The sequence below is a fragment of the Ctenopharyngodon idella genome, chromosome 10 (genome assembly GCF_019924925.1).
Source record: "Ctenopharyngodon idella isolate HZGC_01 chromosome 10, HZGC01, whole genome shotgun sequence".
NCBI lineage: Eukaryota > Metazoa > Chordata > Actinopteri > Cypriniformes > Xenocyprididae > Ctenopharyngodon > Ctenopharyngodon idella.
Window position 1 is genome coordinate 39,459,819 of NC_067229.1, and position 16,702 is coordinate 39,476,520.

A 16,702-nucleotide genomic window follows, 5' to 3' on the forward strand; every position below is an offset into this window, starting at 1 on the left:
TGACTTTGGCAGTTTGATACACTCTCTGAACCACTGATTCAAAACAAAAGATTCGTAAAGCTTCGAAGCTTCATGAAGCAGTGTTTTGAATCACCCATCACTAGATATTGTTGAATAAAGTCATTATTATTTTTATTTTTTTTTGGCGCACAAAAAGTATTCTTGTCGCTTCATAACATTAAGGTTGAACCACTGTGGTCACATGAACTGTTTTAAATATGTGTTTAGTAAGCTACTATTCTGGAGAAGCTCTGGGCATCTGAAAGTGTTAATTGTCTTGCTGTCAATAGAGGCCTCACTGAGCCATCGGATTTTATCAAAAATATCTTAATTTGTGTTCCGAAGATGAACGAAGGTCTTACAGGTGTGGAACGACATGAGGGTGAGTAATTAATGACAGAATTGTCATTTTTGGGTGAACTAACCCTTTAAGTAAAAAAAAAAAAAAAAACTCCAATATCGGAAGATAACCAATATCGTACCAATATATTGTGCATCCCTTGTCAATTTAACGCACAGCCTTGAACTAGAATGTTCTGGATAGTTGTTAGGGCGTTACTAATATGGTTACTAGGTTATTTAATGACCGAAGTCAAAAGTGCCCACCCATGATATTCTGGTCTCTATATGGCTTGGGTGTCACCTTGAATGGGATTTTTTTTTTCCTCCTGATTTTGTCCACCACCTAAAAATTGTACATCCATTTACTTGTTTAATACACACTACTAGTAATTAGACATACAAATGCTTTTATTCATGTTTTTTTCTTGTCTATTCTTCATCTTCTAATTCTGGTTTCTGTATCTTTTAATACACTGCCGCAGTCACATTCTCTGAACTTTTTTTTGGTGAGCTTTATAACAGAAGATAGGAGGTGTGAAAATCACCCCCAGTATCATACTTGTTGTTGTTGTTGTTGCAGGTTCGATTAGACCTCCTGTGCATGATTTGAAGGCTATTGATTTTCCATTTTGTAAGTGTGCTTTAATTATATTGTTAGAAAGTAAATGAAAAAACATCTCACTTCAGTTTTCTCTCAACCCCGGGAAGTGATATTGGATTTGAATCACTGCAAAAGACAGACTGCATTGGTAATGTAATACTTACATTGATTTCTTTAGGAGAGACTGACAGGAGTGGTAGAGAGTAATAAGAAAAATAACATTCTTCAGTGTGAAACAAGGGCCAGCGGTTTAACGTGACATATTTAGAAATTCTTTTTTGTAGCTTATGTTTGACTGTGTGGAGCAGTTTACGCTCAACCCCACAGAGTGAGAGGACATTGTTCATTCAGTCTATTCAAAGCCACTGACTCTGGGTTTTATGTCTCAACCCACTGAAACTATAATACACTAGAACACATTTTTATAGAAACTGATCAGCATTGATGACTTTATCAGTGTTTGACTACACTAAATTTACAGTAAAAAATATGGTAGCAACATTTTAGGTTTTACGGATATACTTAAAATTAACATTATACTAACATTATATTAACATTATACCAGTTATGTTTTTTACTGTAAATTTAACTTACAGTAAAAACGCATTTGAGATGGATTTAAATCTGATCACTTAAACCACTTCAGAAGGTGGTTTGAGACTCATTCCAGATGAAACTGGACAAGTGTAAATGCATCTAGTTTCTGAAGCCACATATGTAAATTTTACTCCTCACAAAATGGTAAAAAATTACGATGTGAGAGAGATATAAGTAGCTGAATATCTCTTCAGCAAGCCTAAGCACAAACTGCAGCAAATGAAACTGAAGCTCAACACACAATCATCTTCATTAAAAGCAGTGAGACTATAAATTATTTTACCAGTGCTGATGCCGCTTTCCTACTGCGGTCTTTGATGTGAACTTTGTTAAATCATTAAAGGGGTTTTAACGTGTCCTTTTATAACGTGTCCTGAAGTGCACCTATAATGTTTGCATAATTTGTACATCAAAAATGGTCATAATTTAGAAATAAAGGGCAAATTTCTACCCTGATTTTAGCCTTCTGATTTTAATGCTCTGTTGTAAAGGGTGTGTCTGCTGTAAGACTTCAGTGTAAACATCCACTGCTATCAGCAGACCATCAACCGTCTATCAGCAGACCATCGCTTTCTAAATATAATGTAATCACAATTTAAATAACAGATCATTTTTATGCAATTAAGAGAAACAATTTGAAGTTGACCGTTTAGTCACTGGCTTGATTTACTGACTCATAAACAACAATAAACGTTTTTCAGACAAAGAATGTCTGACTGTACATGAATCATTACATATCAGAAATCACTGATCACAGATTAGGCATTAGACATGTTGTGCATTACTGTCGGGGCCATATCTTACAGTAAACGTCTGTTTGCAAAGCCTGCGGCAAAATTGCCACTGATTTACCAAAGATTCCACAGTGAAATGTACCGAACAAGCAAATAATGCTCTACTGAGACATTCACGTAGTTGAAAATAGATAACCAATTTCCTAGCATTAGGATCCTTTGGAAGGTAATGTTATTTTTAGTCCAGTGATCCTGTATCTCTCTTCTCTCCTTCTCATCTCAGTAACCCACTAGTGGGCGGGGCCAAAGATGTGATGATGTAGAAGTAGGCGTTGATTTGATTCTGCAAAGGTGGTCTTTTGTTGCACTATTACGTCATATTGTGACAAAATGCTTGGTTTCAATAAAGCTGTTTTTGGACTAACAAGGATGTTTGGAGTTCTGAAACTTACAGGATGTTTTTTATAGTACAGTGACCTCTTACATTTCAAAAGATCAAGGAAAATTTGATTTCTCAGTTCATGACCCCTTTAAATATGCATATAGAGCGGGAATTAAGATCAGATTTATATTTATTCGGTTTTAACAAATCAGATAGCTATCTAAACAGAGGAAACCCAAGTGACCAGGTGTAAACAGGCCCTTAAACAGTATAATATTGTGGAAAATTATTACATTTTAAAATGACTGTTTTTTATTTGAATATAATTTAAAATGTAATTTATTCCTGATAGCAAAGCTGAATTTTCACCATCATTTCTCTAGTCTTTAGTGTCACATGATCCTTCAGAAATCATTCTAATATGCTGATTTGGTGCTCAAGAAACATTTATTATTATTATTAATGTTGAAAGTTGCTGCTTAATCTTTTTGTGGAAATTTTTTTTAAGTTATCATTGATGAATAGAAAGTTCAAAAGAACAGCATTTATTTGAAACAGAAATATTTTGTTACATTATAAATGTATTTATATAGGTTAATGCATCTTTGCTGAATTAAAGTATTAATTAAAAAAAAACAACTTTTGAACAGTGCTGTAGTCTAAAACAGGCATTGATTACTTCATCAAAAATGTTCAAATTAGTTCAAATTAGTTCAAATTAGCTCAAATTGTTCCTCTGTTGTAAGTCATTGTGACCATTGACCATTGTGATGTCTTTCTGTTCTTTCAGCATCTTGTATCAAAGCATTGTGCTTTTTTAAATTTCTGTCTTCACCAATTGTTTGAGAGCCTATTTGACTTGCTTGTTTGAGAGCCTATTTTAATAGTTCCACTGTTTTACTTTCTGGTTGTAGCTCACTAGGGGGAAAAAAAGAGTCACGGTCACCTTCTCAAGCTGAAGAAAAGGACACAGTATTGATCATGATGGGACAGATCAATAGGAAGATAATCACTCTTGACCCCAGTGCCACTGTGACCTGTAAGAGGGCATGCATGGTTCTTTGTGCTGATAAAAATGTATAGAGACATAGTAAAGAGCGGTTTTGTTTGTTTGATTTATTTTGTGGTCTAGAGCAGGGAAGGTATCATAGTCTCGGGGGGATGACAAGAAGTCATAGTCTGTTCTTTGAACTCCTGGTACAGCTGTCACAGCACAATGTGACAGCGTAGGACGACCTGTGATGGACGATTTTTGCACACACACACACACACACACACACACACACACACACACACACACACACACACCCCAATTCTTCACATGAGCAGTGGACTATAAACTAGAGATTTAATTTTCTAGTTGGCAGTCTTTCCATGATTTGTAACCAGGGTTTTCTGTCAGTAGGTGTGTGCGCATTTTGCATCTTTTTAGTGGTGCTTGCTTGGACTTATTGCTCATACTCAGGGTTATGGATTTTAACAAACCTTTAACAATAAGCATTACACTTTGACACATAACTAATACCTAATTTGTGCTACAGAATGATTCTTCAAATCATGCTGCTTAAATCACAAATGTAGTTTTAAATTATTTATAAATTTGTACATTTTGTTTTTTGTTCTGTATTGTATTGTAACCAGCCAGAACACCTCAGCCTCCACCTAGCGACGTGATAAAAACCAAGAGAGTAGCAGTGAATAGTGGCTTCCAAAAATTTAAGAATCTAGTTTATCGTTTATTCTGAAGACCTTTATCCTTCAGAATAACATGTGACACTCTGTGTCAAACTCCCCTCCCCCGATATATCTCATTTTAATATCATCTATCACTGTTTCCCTTAAAAATTCATTTTCTTTTCCTCTTTTCACTCTCTATTTGCATCATCAACCTTTGGCGTATCTTTGAAGTCGATGTTCACGTCTTCACTAATGTTTCTGATGGAAACCTCTGGGTCTGTTTATTTCACTATAGCTATGCATGTTATTATTTTCTGATTTCATTTGGCAAAAATATCACTGGTTTTATAAACTGGAATACAAAATATATCCAATTCACCATCTATTGCTATATAGCTGAGATTTTTTTTATTATTTTTTTCATTATTATTATAGCAGAGTATCAAATCTTGAATATTACACAGGGGAAAGAGAAAGCGGAATTGTATTAGGGTGTCTTGATATCATCCCACAGCATTCCATTTCCTCTGAGCTTAACTGGGATTTTCTTTCCCACATCCAAGATGATGATGACTCTACTTGTGATGCATGTCTTTTAGGCAGTGACCTTGAATTCACTTTTTCTCTCCTTTTAGTAGGTACCGATTGTGATGAAGAGTAAATTACTCCTCTCTTTCCTAATGTGGGACCTTGCTTCACACTGGCATTTTTCATTAGTATGATACTGGGGGTGATTTTCACACCTCCTATCCACCTTTACATGTTTTCCATAACTTTCTTTGATGTCATTCGTTCCTGTCTTTTTTTTACCCTTCAGATTCCTGCTCCACTGCTCTTCCATGATCAAAGCGCCTTTTCTATTTTAAATGACATCTTGAAAGGGAGAGAAATATTAAAAGGGTCCAGACTTTTTCTGCATGGCAGAAACCTTACATGTGAGCTATTAAGATCCAATTTCAACAAAGTAGAAGGCAGGGAACATTTAAAGTGAACTGAATTTGATTTGAATTAAACGTTGACTTTCATTTAAGGTGTTAAAATCCTGTCTTAATATGTAGAGATAGCTATAATTAAGCAATTTGTAGGTTGATTCCAACAAAAAAGTGTGAACTGGCAAATTCAAAACATTGCTTTGTTTGTTTTTGCAGCCTAACCTGCCTGACAACAGCAACATTGGCTCAATCAATGGCATGACTTTGGGCAGAGCTATCAGTTTGGCTGACCAATAGCAGATGGGTGAAACCTGTTTGGAAAGTCATTATTTTTGCAATTTTGTTTGGTAATTAGTACCTATTAATGTTAAAATGAAACGTATACAGCTCATAAGGGATAGTTCACTCAAATATATAAATTCTATCATCTATTACTTTTACTAACCTTTAAATGTATGTGTGTTTTTTCTCCATACTGTAAAAGTCATTGGGGTCCAAAGTTGTTTAGGATCCTCTCAACTTTCATTGTATGGACAAAAACATTCTTTTATGAATTTTATTAACAATATCTTTTATGTTTCACATACAAACATTACAGGTTTGTAACGCCATGAGGTTGAGTAAATGATGCCCAGACTTTTATTTTTGGGTGAACTATCCCTTTAACATACAAGCTTCATGGGTAATGAGTGAAGTTTATTTACAGCTCTTACATAAAGTACGCCTCAGATACTATCTTAGTCACTTGATATTGATGACACACTTCTAGAGCTTCTACTAGAACAATGAAACTTTGTTCTTCTTCTGAGAACCTCTCGACTGTCATTTAACATCTGGTATTGATAGAAGTTGTGGGTCTTTTGGGAAGGTTCCTCCCATCGGTTCTTTTTCTCAACTCTCTCCTGCTGGTTCCTGAATGACGTCGTCTCCTCTGTGTGGGAATGTACGGTGTTGTAACTGCATCCAGATGTTTCCAATGTTGACTTCAACCAAACTCAATAAACTTCCCATTCTCTCTAGGGTTAAAAAGAAAAGCAACACTCAACATCTGCAAGAATGTTATGTTGAAACTAGTGAAATCATTGGGGTGCTGAAAGCAAGACTCTAGAAGCACTTCAGATCATAACCTGTTTATGAAGGCTTTCTACTTTCTTGTCTCAAAACACCCAGGTAGTGTGCGGGTTAGGACAACAATGCCTTAGTTTTCCCTATTTAATCCTAAATCCTGTTCAAGTGTTTGTGGGTGGTCTAGGAAAGTCCTCTGGCTTTAGAAAATACTTGGTCAAATAATCAAAATGCATACTTTTAGAAGCAATATGAAAAAAAATTAATTTCCTTTAGGGTTTGAAGAGATCGATTGGTTTAAAGTCAAATGAATTTTAAATGATTTGAGGTCAGGTAGATGATGACACAATTTCCAGTTTAATGCAAATAATCTGTGGAAGGAGCAACTCGATTGGACTGACCAAACTTGAAACGAAAACTCGTTCTGTAATATTTAACAGGAAGATGGTGTGGAATAGAAATGTTGCGTCATTCTCAAAAGGCTCTTAATTTCAGGTTTGAGTTGGCTTTGGTCTGTGTGGATATGATTTTCCACCATATGCTGCTATAATGGAGCCATCTGTGATCAGATCTTCTAGCCAAGATGTCACACACTGATGTTAATGACAAGAGGGGATGCTTGAATATGGAGACCAAGGTTGGTCAAACAAAGCCTTCAGGGCTCCATTTTCATGAGTCTAAATGAGGGACACTAAAGCCAAGAAATGCCTCTGTTTCAGGTCTATTTCATTAGCCAGAGAGAGTTGTTGTATTCCACCAAATTATATTCTTAATGATTTTGTGGCAAAATAAACTTAGGCAACATTGCAATGTGATTGCAGTTCTTTTTATTTGGGCATTAAATGGATAGCATGCAAAAATGAAATTTCCCCAAGTCAGTGGGGTTCAAAGTTGTTTTAGACCCCACTGACTTTCATTACATTGGCAAAAACAATTGAAATGTTCCACAAAATATCTTCTTGTGTTTCTCAGTAGGCTCTGCTGATTAACGTGGCACCCGGCCTGGAGCCTCATCATCCCTCAGAAGTGTTTGCTTATGAGAACGTGAGTGGACTTTGTCTAAACTCGCAAACCTCACGTTGACCCGTTTGTCATGACCTTTCATCTTTGACTTTCATCTTTAACCTGACACTCCCTCCTGAGAGTGGCAACAGTAGTATTGCTAATCGTCAGGCTGTTTTTGCAGCTGCTGAATTTGAACACTTCGGCAGTCATTAAAGTCTTCTGAAATAACTTTGTTATACAGACCAAATATCCATTATGATATTAATAGGATTGGAATTTAGCACCAATTAATTGTATTAAAATAATATATTAGAAAAATGTTATGTCTAAGATGAACAGATCAGATTGAGAGCCATTCTTTTTGCAAGCTTTTGGACATGGGCCATTTTCGCAAATATGACTGCAGATTAATTTTAGTATTAGAATATTTAATTATTATAATCATTCAATTTGTGGTTGAAATGTAATTCTTTGGTTACTGGTTGGTTTAAACCAGTATTGTTATTATTAACTAATCTATTAAACATCGTTTTGTTAGTTAATGCTTAAATAAAATAAAATATTAGATCAAAAAACTTTAACTTAATTAGAAATTAAAAATGTTGCCTTGGCAACATTACCAAAAATTAAACGTAAATTAAAGGATTTGTTCACTTTCAAATAAAAATTACCCCAAACTTTACTCACCCTCAAGCCATCCTAGGTGTATATGACTTTCTTCTTCCCCAATGAACACAATCGGAGTTATATTAATAAATATCCTGACTCATCCGAGCTTTATAATCGCAGTGAGTGGTATCAACGAGTCTGAGCTGAAGAAAGTGTCTCCATCTACATCCATCCATCATAAATGTACTCCACACGACTCAGGGGGTTATAAAGGCCTTCTTAAGCAAAGCGATGCGTTTGTCTAAAAAAAATCCATATTTAACAAGTTATGAAGTAAAATATCTAGCTTCCACCAAACCGCCTTCCGTATTCAAGTTACGAAGAAGTGTAAACTCGCGTTGGGTCAGTGAAGCTTTTTCCTTAAGTTGAATAGGGAAGGCGTAGAATGTAGCTCACTTTAAAATGAAAATTACTCCAATCTTTACTCGCCCTCAAGCCATCCTAGGTGTAATTGACTTTCTTCTTATATTAATACTAATTGAAATATTAATAAATCCTATAATGGTATATAAATAATACTATAATAACACTGATTATAACCACTAACCCAAAGTATAAGCGTATAAGCAATGACAAATGTGATGCTTGCGTTAGCAGTAGTAAATATATATTGGTGTATCTTCAAGTCAGCAGAGATATTTATCAATACGGAAGAGGATTGTCTAGTCTAGTATACAGTCCAAAGTATATCTGAGCACTTAACAAATGATCAGGCCAAGAGGCTCATCTTTAAGCCAGCGTAACACAATTCTTCATCCTCCCTGGCCTTGGAGATGCTTATTTTTCTGAGAAGCATAGAGGGAATGTGAGTGGGTGGGCAGGAGAGAGCAAGAGTGCAGGCTTGGAGCCAGACATCTAGGTCAGGAAAGAGCTCTGATAAAATATCCCAAAGCCTATAAGGCGCACTAGCACCATCTGAATACCTCCCTTCCATGAAAATGATGGTTATGTCAGGACAGTGCACTCCAGTTCTGAGGAATGATTGCTTTCAACATTAGAATGAGGACCAGCTGGGTTTTTTCTCAATCAGAAGCGATCACAGCCTGCCAAGTCTTTTTAATAAAGAGGGGCAGATTTATGCCAGCATCAAAGTGAGATGCTAGATGTCTGACATTGTTCATCTGCCCTGTGCCAAACTGTATGGAAAGGGCAGAGCATGATCAATGATAGTGGCATTATCAAAAATTTGAAGACTGATTGCTTCTGAAGAAACTTCACACAAACCTGTGTTTGTGTGTCCTAAGATTTTACATACATTTTTAATCTTGGCTAGCATGTGGCATAATTTGACAAAATAAGTATTTTTGTTTGAGAAATATTGACTTTGTAATGTAATTACACACTGGTTGTAAATTAAGGGATTAGTTAAATTTAAAGGATTAGTTCACTTCAGAATTCAAATTTCCTGATAATTTACTCACCCCCATATCATCCAAGATGTTTATGTCTTTCTTTCTTCACTCGAAAAGAAATTAAGGTTTTTGAGAAAACTTTCCAGGATTTTTCTTCATATAGTGGACTTCAATGGCTACCAACGGGCTGAAGGTCCAAATTGCAGTTTCAGTGCAGCTTCAAAGGGCTCTACACGATCCCAGACGAGGAATAAGTGTCTTATCTAGCAAAACAATCGGTTATTTTCTAAAAAACAAAAAAACAATTATATACTTTTTAACCATAAATGCTCCTCCAACTTAAATCGTCCAACATCATTGTTTTACCTTTTTTGTAAAGGCCGTTTGACTTAGTCTTTGCACATTTTCTTTGTAAACACCTGCTTGCTACTTCCAGCTATGTCACGCGTGACCTTGCATGTATTTGTGGTTAAAAAGTATATATTTTTTAGTTTTTTTTTTAGAAAATGACAGGTCGTTTCGCTACATAAGACCCTTATTCCTCAGCTGGGATCGTGTAGAGCCCTTTGAAGCTGCATTGAAACTGCAATTTGGACCTTCAACCCGTTGGTAGCTGTTGAAGTCCACTAAATGGAGAAAAATCCTGGAATGTTTTGCTCAAAAACCTTAATTTCTTTTCGACTGGAGAAAGAAAGACATAAACATCTTGGATGACATGGGGGTGAATAAATTATCAAGAAATTTTAATTCTGAAGTGAACTAATCCTTTTAAAGACTGGTTGCAAAAGCATATTTCTCAAAGGTACACTAATTTTTGGCCCTCTAGCGGTTAAAAAACAAAACTGCATGCATTTTGCAGAAGAATATTGTTTTGGTTGTGCTTCGGCTCTGTGTGACTGTGCGGATGAATATAACCCTTCATAATAGATAATGCTTTACGAGGAACTCTATTAGAGAGCTGCATATGGCAGTTTATCTGTTCAGTAAAATACCTTACTCATCACGCATCCGCAAGAAGCCGGAGCAACTTTTCTCTATTTACAGATATTACGAGACACGCACAGGCGAGTGACGTATGTGTGCAATTGTCCGTGATAACCATTCCAAAAGGTCTATAATATAAACGCTTATAATAGGCTTACCATAGTGAATCAGGGTAAGAAAAAAACACGTTTTGGAAGAAGGAATGATGATGTATTGACTCATTATTTAAATTGTGTCAATTTTGAACAAAAAAAGTTACCTTTAAATTCAAAAATAAAATAATAATGTTTTGCAGGCAATAATAATAATAATACTTGCTTGATTTGATTGATTGATTGATTGATTTGAGGACTTTTTAAAATCATAAAATGTACTTTTAAAAAAGAATTTTTGTCATGGCTCAATTAGCATAGCCACAGGGTTGAAAAAATTAATTGTATATAATATAATATAAAATTATTATTATTATTAAAGGTTCTTAAATTTTTGAAATGGACTTTTAAAAAAGGAATTTTCCCTGTTTTTCCCTCTGTGGTCCAGTCTCAAGAAGGGTCATGAAAAATGAACATGGCAACATGGCAACAGACCTTCATTTCCGTACTTCTTTGATGTGATAGCCTCTCTTTTCACTAAAGACTTTGAATCGACAGAGAGGATGGGGTGACTGATTGCAGTGGAGATGAAAGTGGAATGCTTTGAGACTGTTGTCGGCTGTCGGGATGAGAGATATGTCTTATCATTGTGTACTGGAGTGTTTACTGAATCCATGAGTGACTGATACCCACGTGTTCCAGAGAGCAAATCTTTAGGATTGTATGTGAAATGTGAAGTTCAAGTCATTCCTTTCAGATTATGCAAGATCTTGAAGGTTGCAACTGCACTGCTGTCTCTTCCTACACAGCATGTCTTGTTCCTGGTGAAAAACACTTCATACAGATACTGTATGAAGGTCCTATCTATGTGCACTTACTGAGGAGAGCTTGCGTAAGTAGCAATCAGAGGTGTTTCTCTTAGTGATAAGACAGTTGTCTCAGCTGTCCTGTCTACATTGAAGACCGTGTCTTGGCGCTCTCACTTCCTGAGGTGTTGTCAGGCTTGGTGAGCACTGTAGTGTTGACAGTAGACCATCTGCTGTGTTGCACAATAACTACAGTTATTACACCTCTAGAAAACAACCTACTCCATTGTTTTCCCCTATCAGGGTTTGCAGACCCTCGTCCTTTTTAACTAGCCAAGTTATGTTTTGTTACTATATGGAATGAATTATGTGTATATTTTTTCTTAGTTAGAATTATAGATTGTTAATGTAGCTTATATTACATTTCTAAATATTTAAATATTTATTATTGTTATCATTATTATTATTTTCTAATAAATGTCTACATTCTTTATCAGTAGCTATGTTTCCATCCACCTATTTTTATGTGCATATAGGGATATCACATAAAAAAAACAATGGATAGAAATGCCAAGATGAACATAAATTTTAAAAATGCATATAAAAAATGTATGCGCTCAGTTGAGGTGGATACATTTTTGTTATCCAATAAGAATACATACGCATAAACTACGATGGAAACACATTTACAGAATAAATCCATCGATACACAACAAAAAACTCACATGACTTTGCCTCAACAGTGGATGTGATTGGATATCTGGACTAACCAGTGAACCAATTTCACAAAATCTCAAATGTTGGTTTGGTCATTCTCAAAAGCCTGAGCCAAAAAATCATCAGAATGATTTGGTATAATGACCTCCCTGAACTGTCTCACATGATAACAACATATCCCAAACACCAGCATCTGAACACAAGATAACATGACAGCTTTTATTGCGTTTCGTTTACGCTCTCTGAGACGCAAATCACTTATGATGTAGGAAAAAAGAGCCACAGTTTCTCCCCCGATTGCAGCAACTTCCATTTTTATTACAGATATTTTGCACCAATTTTCCAGGAAGTGATGATTTTGTTCTCTTGAATACATGGGATGCAAATGCTGCTTTTTTCGCAAATGTTTTATGTGATTTTCCAATTTTGCACACAAGTTAAATTCCCAACTTTGGATGGAAACATAGCTAGTTAGTTAATAAATTAAAATCTTTTTTTTTTTTTTTTTTTTAAATGAATCTGTGGTGAGAGATCTCGAAATTTAGAAAAATATTATTTCTAATAAATGTATAAATTCTTCATCAGTTGCTAAATTAAAAGGTTTTCTCTCAAATAAAAAAAATGGATCCATGATGAGGTAAACCCATATTTCTTACATGACAATCATTAACTAATACTAATCCACTTGATATAAACCTACTCATTCCATTTCAGGGTTCTGAAAGCCCAAGTATTGGCAACGCAGGTGACATGAGAGTGAGATGATTGAAGTTGATCACTGTTTTTGAAAGCTGATTGAAAATTCAAAACCCTGCCACTCTCCATGCTGGCAGAGCATTATGTTTAGATGAGGGTTTAAAACAGGATTATGGGTTTCGGGTTAGAGCTTGATCTTTATATGTGAGCAACATGAGAATCCTTAGAGACGAGATGCTCAGAAGTAGTGTCTCCTATGCAGGATTCTGTTCTCCTATGCTTCTCTTTCACACACACACTTTTCTGATGCATCTTTATACTTGATTTCCTCACAATGTATAGCAGCTGCAGATGAGAGACTTTTCCCTGTATACATAATGGTTGCCCTTTTCATCCTGTTATTTGAACACATATGAAGTAAACACACGCATGCCATTTCATGAGATCATTATCTAATGAGTCAAACTTTCCACTATTTTCTTCACTTTGTTCCTTAGATCCATTTTTTTTTCTTTCAAGTTAAAGCAAAATTCATTTTGGGTTCCTCAGAATCTGCTCTGCTGCTGTTAAATCTATTCAGATCCGGTAAACATTACTCACATGCACAACTGCGACTAGTCGGATTTTATAGTGCACACAATTTCATGCACACTACCTAGTGCATATTAGTTTATTCATAGTTATTTTTCAATGTCGACTTACTAATGCATACTATTTTTTGTTGTGCACTCTACTTAGTATATGATACATTTGTAATGCATAGTGTCTGGTTCAGTCTAGTTGTCTAGTACATTTTTATAGTGAATGCTACTTAGTGCGTACTAGTTTTGCTGTGCACTGTATCAAATATATGCTAATTTTAGTGCAAACTTGTTTTGTAGTGCATAATACCTAGTTCAGTCTAGTTGTGTAGTACATATTTGTAGCAAACATTACCTAGTGCATAATGTTTTGTAGTACATATGAAGTGTACACTAGTTTTCTAGAGCACTTTTATTTTTTTAGTTCACACACTTTGATTAGCATGAACTTTAATTAGTATGCACTAGGGATGTGCCCGAAGCCAAATACTGATTTCGGAAAGGAAATAACACATTCTACATGCCTTTCTGAATAAGGTATTCGGCTTCGGGCACATCCCTAGATTACACTGAATATGAACTATGCACTTCATACTATTTAAAGGGGACCTATAATGCCCCTTTTACAAGATGTAATATAAGTCTCTGGTGTCCCCAGAATGTTTCTGTGAAGTTTCAGCTCAAAATACCCTACAGATCATTTACACACAAAAACACAGCGTTTTTGTGTGTGCCTTTAAATGCAAATGAGCTGCTTTCCAAAAGAGGGCAGAGCTTTATCAGCTTCGGTTGCTTAACAACAACAAAGCTGGAGAATCTCACGCAGCCAAAATGACGATTGTCAGTAACAGTGTTCAGCTTTACATTGTTCAAACTGGAGTCGGACACTGATGGAGGGACTCAGGAAGAAGTTACAACTTTTAGAATGCAACTGGATGTTTCTGAACCGTTAGTGGATAAATTTATGTAGTTGCTGTGGAGTTGATTGAACTCACCGACTAGCATGTTAATTTTTTGTGCAAATCCAGCATTGAATTGATCCTCGTTTGTGAAGCATTCTGGCGTAAAATGCGAATTCTTTAAAAGAAAATATCTCCCTTCGCATTGAACTTTGAGCGTCGAAACTTTGCAGATGTTGTTTATGCTCTAACAGCAACTAAAATTAAAAAGTGAAATCATAATCAACCACCCCTTTAAGAACTTTCCCGATGCTAGTGGTAATATGACTTTGAAAACACATTGCTACCAGAAGCCCACTGCAGGCCAACAAGCTGCTTTTTTCAGATTCTGAGGGTGCAGCTCTTCGTCCCTACTGTTCACTTTATCACTGTCAATTTTTCCTCACCTTTCCTGTGACGAAAGGACCTCCTTGTTTCACACAGTACTGCAACAGTCCATTTTTGTCTTGGTCAAGGTTTCACTCGCAACTTTAGAAACCTCGCTGTACGTGCTCGACCACGTGCCTGAATCAAATGAATATGCCGCTGCAATCCGTAAAGTTAATTTCTGCATAAGTCTGCATTCTTTTCATGCTCTCGAATACACATAATAACTTGCCCAATATCACCTTATCGATTACTCATTCATAACTTCTCTGATTGCCCCAGAGAAAAAGTGAAAGCACGTAAAAGCTTATTTCCTTTCCCTCTGTATTCCAGTTTGCAGTTTTGAACTCTGAAGTAGAATGTCATTTTTATAAGTGCCTGACTCAATGTAATGGATTTTCAGGCCTGCTTGAATGGATGCAGGGAAAAGAAGACATTTAAAGAATTTTAAAGACGAGTTTTGAAACGTCTAACAAGGAGCGATTCCTACAGAACTGGGATACTAATGCCGGAATCTAGGCTTTTTTATATCAAAGAATAGCCATGACATCAAAGTAAGTCCAAATGAAAGTGCTTCATTCCAAAAATAAACTTTGTTACTGGGCTTTAGCTTGCACGGCAGTGTGGGAGTGTTCTTTGTGTTCAGTCCTCTGTCCTTTCATTATCTCAGACAACAACTGCTCGGCAAAGACAACTTGAGATGATCACACACCCATCATTTGTAACCAGACACAAAGAGAACCAAACATTACATGACACACATAGTATGCAAACAACAGCACTAGCTGCTAAATATGTGTTCCATGCGCACTGTTAGACACGGCAAAGTCACTGCAATTTCTCTCTCTCTCTCTCTCTCTCTCTCTCTCTCTCTATCTATCTATCTATCTATCTATATATATAATATATATATGAAAGAGCCTGACACTAGCAACCATAATAGAAGGCATCGTGATAGATGAAGGCACTGTTTGCAGATGTTTTTTTTATTAGGAAACATTCTGGTAATGATTTAGAGCTCACTGGAGAGGAGGAGCCACATTGAAACTACAGTTTTATATATTTCTTATGGGAATTACATGCCTGTTTATTTTTGCTGAATTGGTAAGAACATAAAAGGGGAAATATGAAATAATTCCCAAGAAGCTCGTTTATAAATAAGCTACTTGCTGCATTCATTATCATATTTTCATTGCTGTTTGGATCTTGAGCCCAGATCAAAACAAGATTTGTGCTTTATCGTCTCTGCGGAGGTGTGTGTTTGCATTTGCGTGTGATAGAGTATCTGTGTCAAATGGAGAAAAAAAAACAAGCTAATGATCCTGCGTTGTTTGCAGTAAAACAAATAATAGCTTTTCAGACCGATGACAAAATGTGTGAAGCTATCATGGCTTTCATGGCTATCATCTATTTTTAAAGAGATATCAAGCTCTCCTCCTCGCATAGCGGGGAACTATGTGAGCTCTCTTAGTCATGTCTTAAAGTTCTACTTCTTGTGTACTTTTGGGTCTCTTTGTATTCATAGTGTGTTTTCTCTCTCTGCAGGGCTGCTGATCGGATCTGGATGTGCCCTGTACCCTTTAGGGTGGGACAGTGAAGAGGTCAGACAGACTTGCAGCAACAGTTCTGACCAGTTCGATCTTGGTACGTTGGAATATATATTGAGACAGAAAAAAAGATTTTAATTTAGGCTTAAAATGCAAACTAGGGGTGTACCAATATTGGAATTTTAAAATAGTAGATATCAATCTACATTTTATGAGACTTATTACAATTTATATACACTACCATTTAAACGTTTGGGGTCAGTAAGATTATATAGTTTATATATATATATATAGTTTAATATATAGTTTTCCACAAAAATATTAAGCAGCACGAATGTTTTCCACATTGATAATGATAAATGTTTCATGAGCACCAAATCAGCATATTAGAATGATTTCAGAAGATCATGTGACACTGAAAACTGAAGGAATGGCTGCTGAAAATTCAGCTTTGCCATCACAGGAATAAATTACATTTTAAAGGCACAATATGTAATTTTCGCCTCTAGAGGTCGTTTATTCAAAACAAAGGTGTAGCTTGATGATGCTTTGATTTCGCGGAATCATGGGAGGTGTTGTCTTCACGTCTACAGCTGGT

General features: G+C 35.9%; 1 protein-coding gene across 1 annotated transcript in view; it reads left to right on the forward strand.

Moving 5' to 3' along the window:
• lhfpl6 (LHFPL tetraspan subfamily member 6) overlaps nt 1-16,702 on the forward strand; it is a 35,655-nt gene that overhangs the window by 17,305 nt on the left and 1,648 nt on the right. Inside the window, exon 3 of the mRNA XM_051910985.1 lies at nt 16,103-16,201. Within this exon, the coding sequence (XP_051766945.1) occupies nt 16,103-16,201 (99 nt within the window). The remainder of the gene's footprint in view (nt 1-16,102; nt 16,202-16,702) is intronic.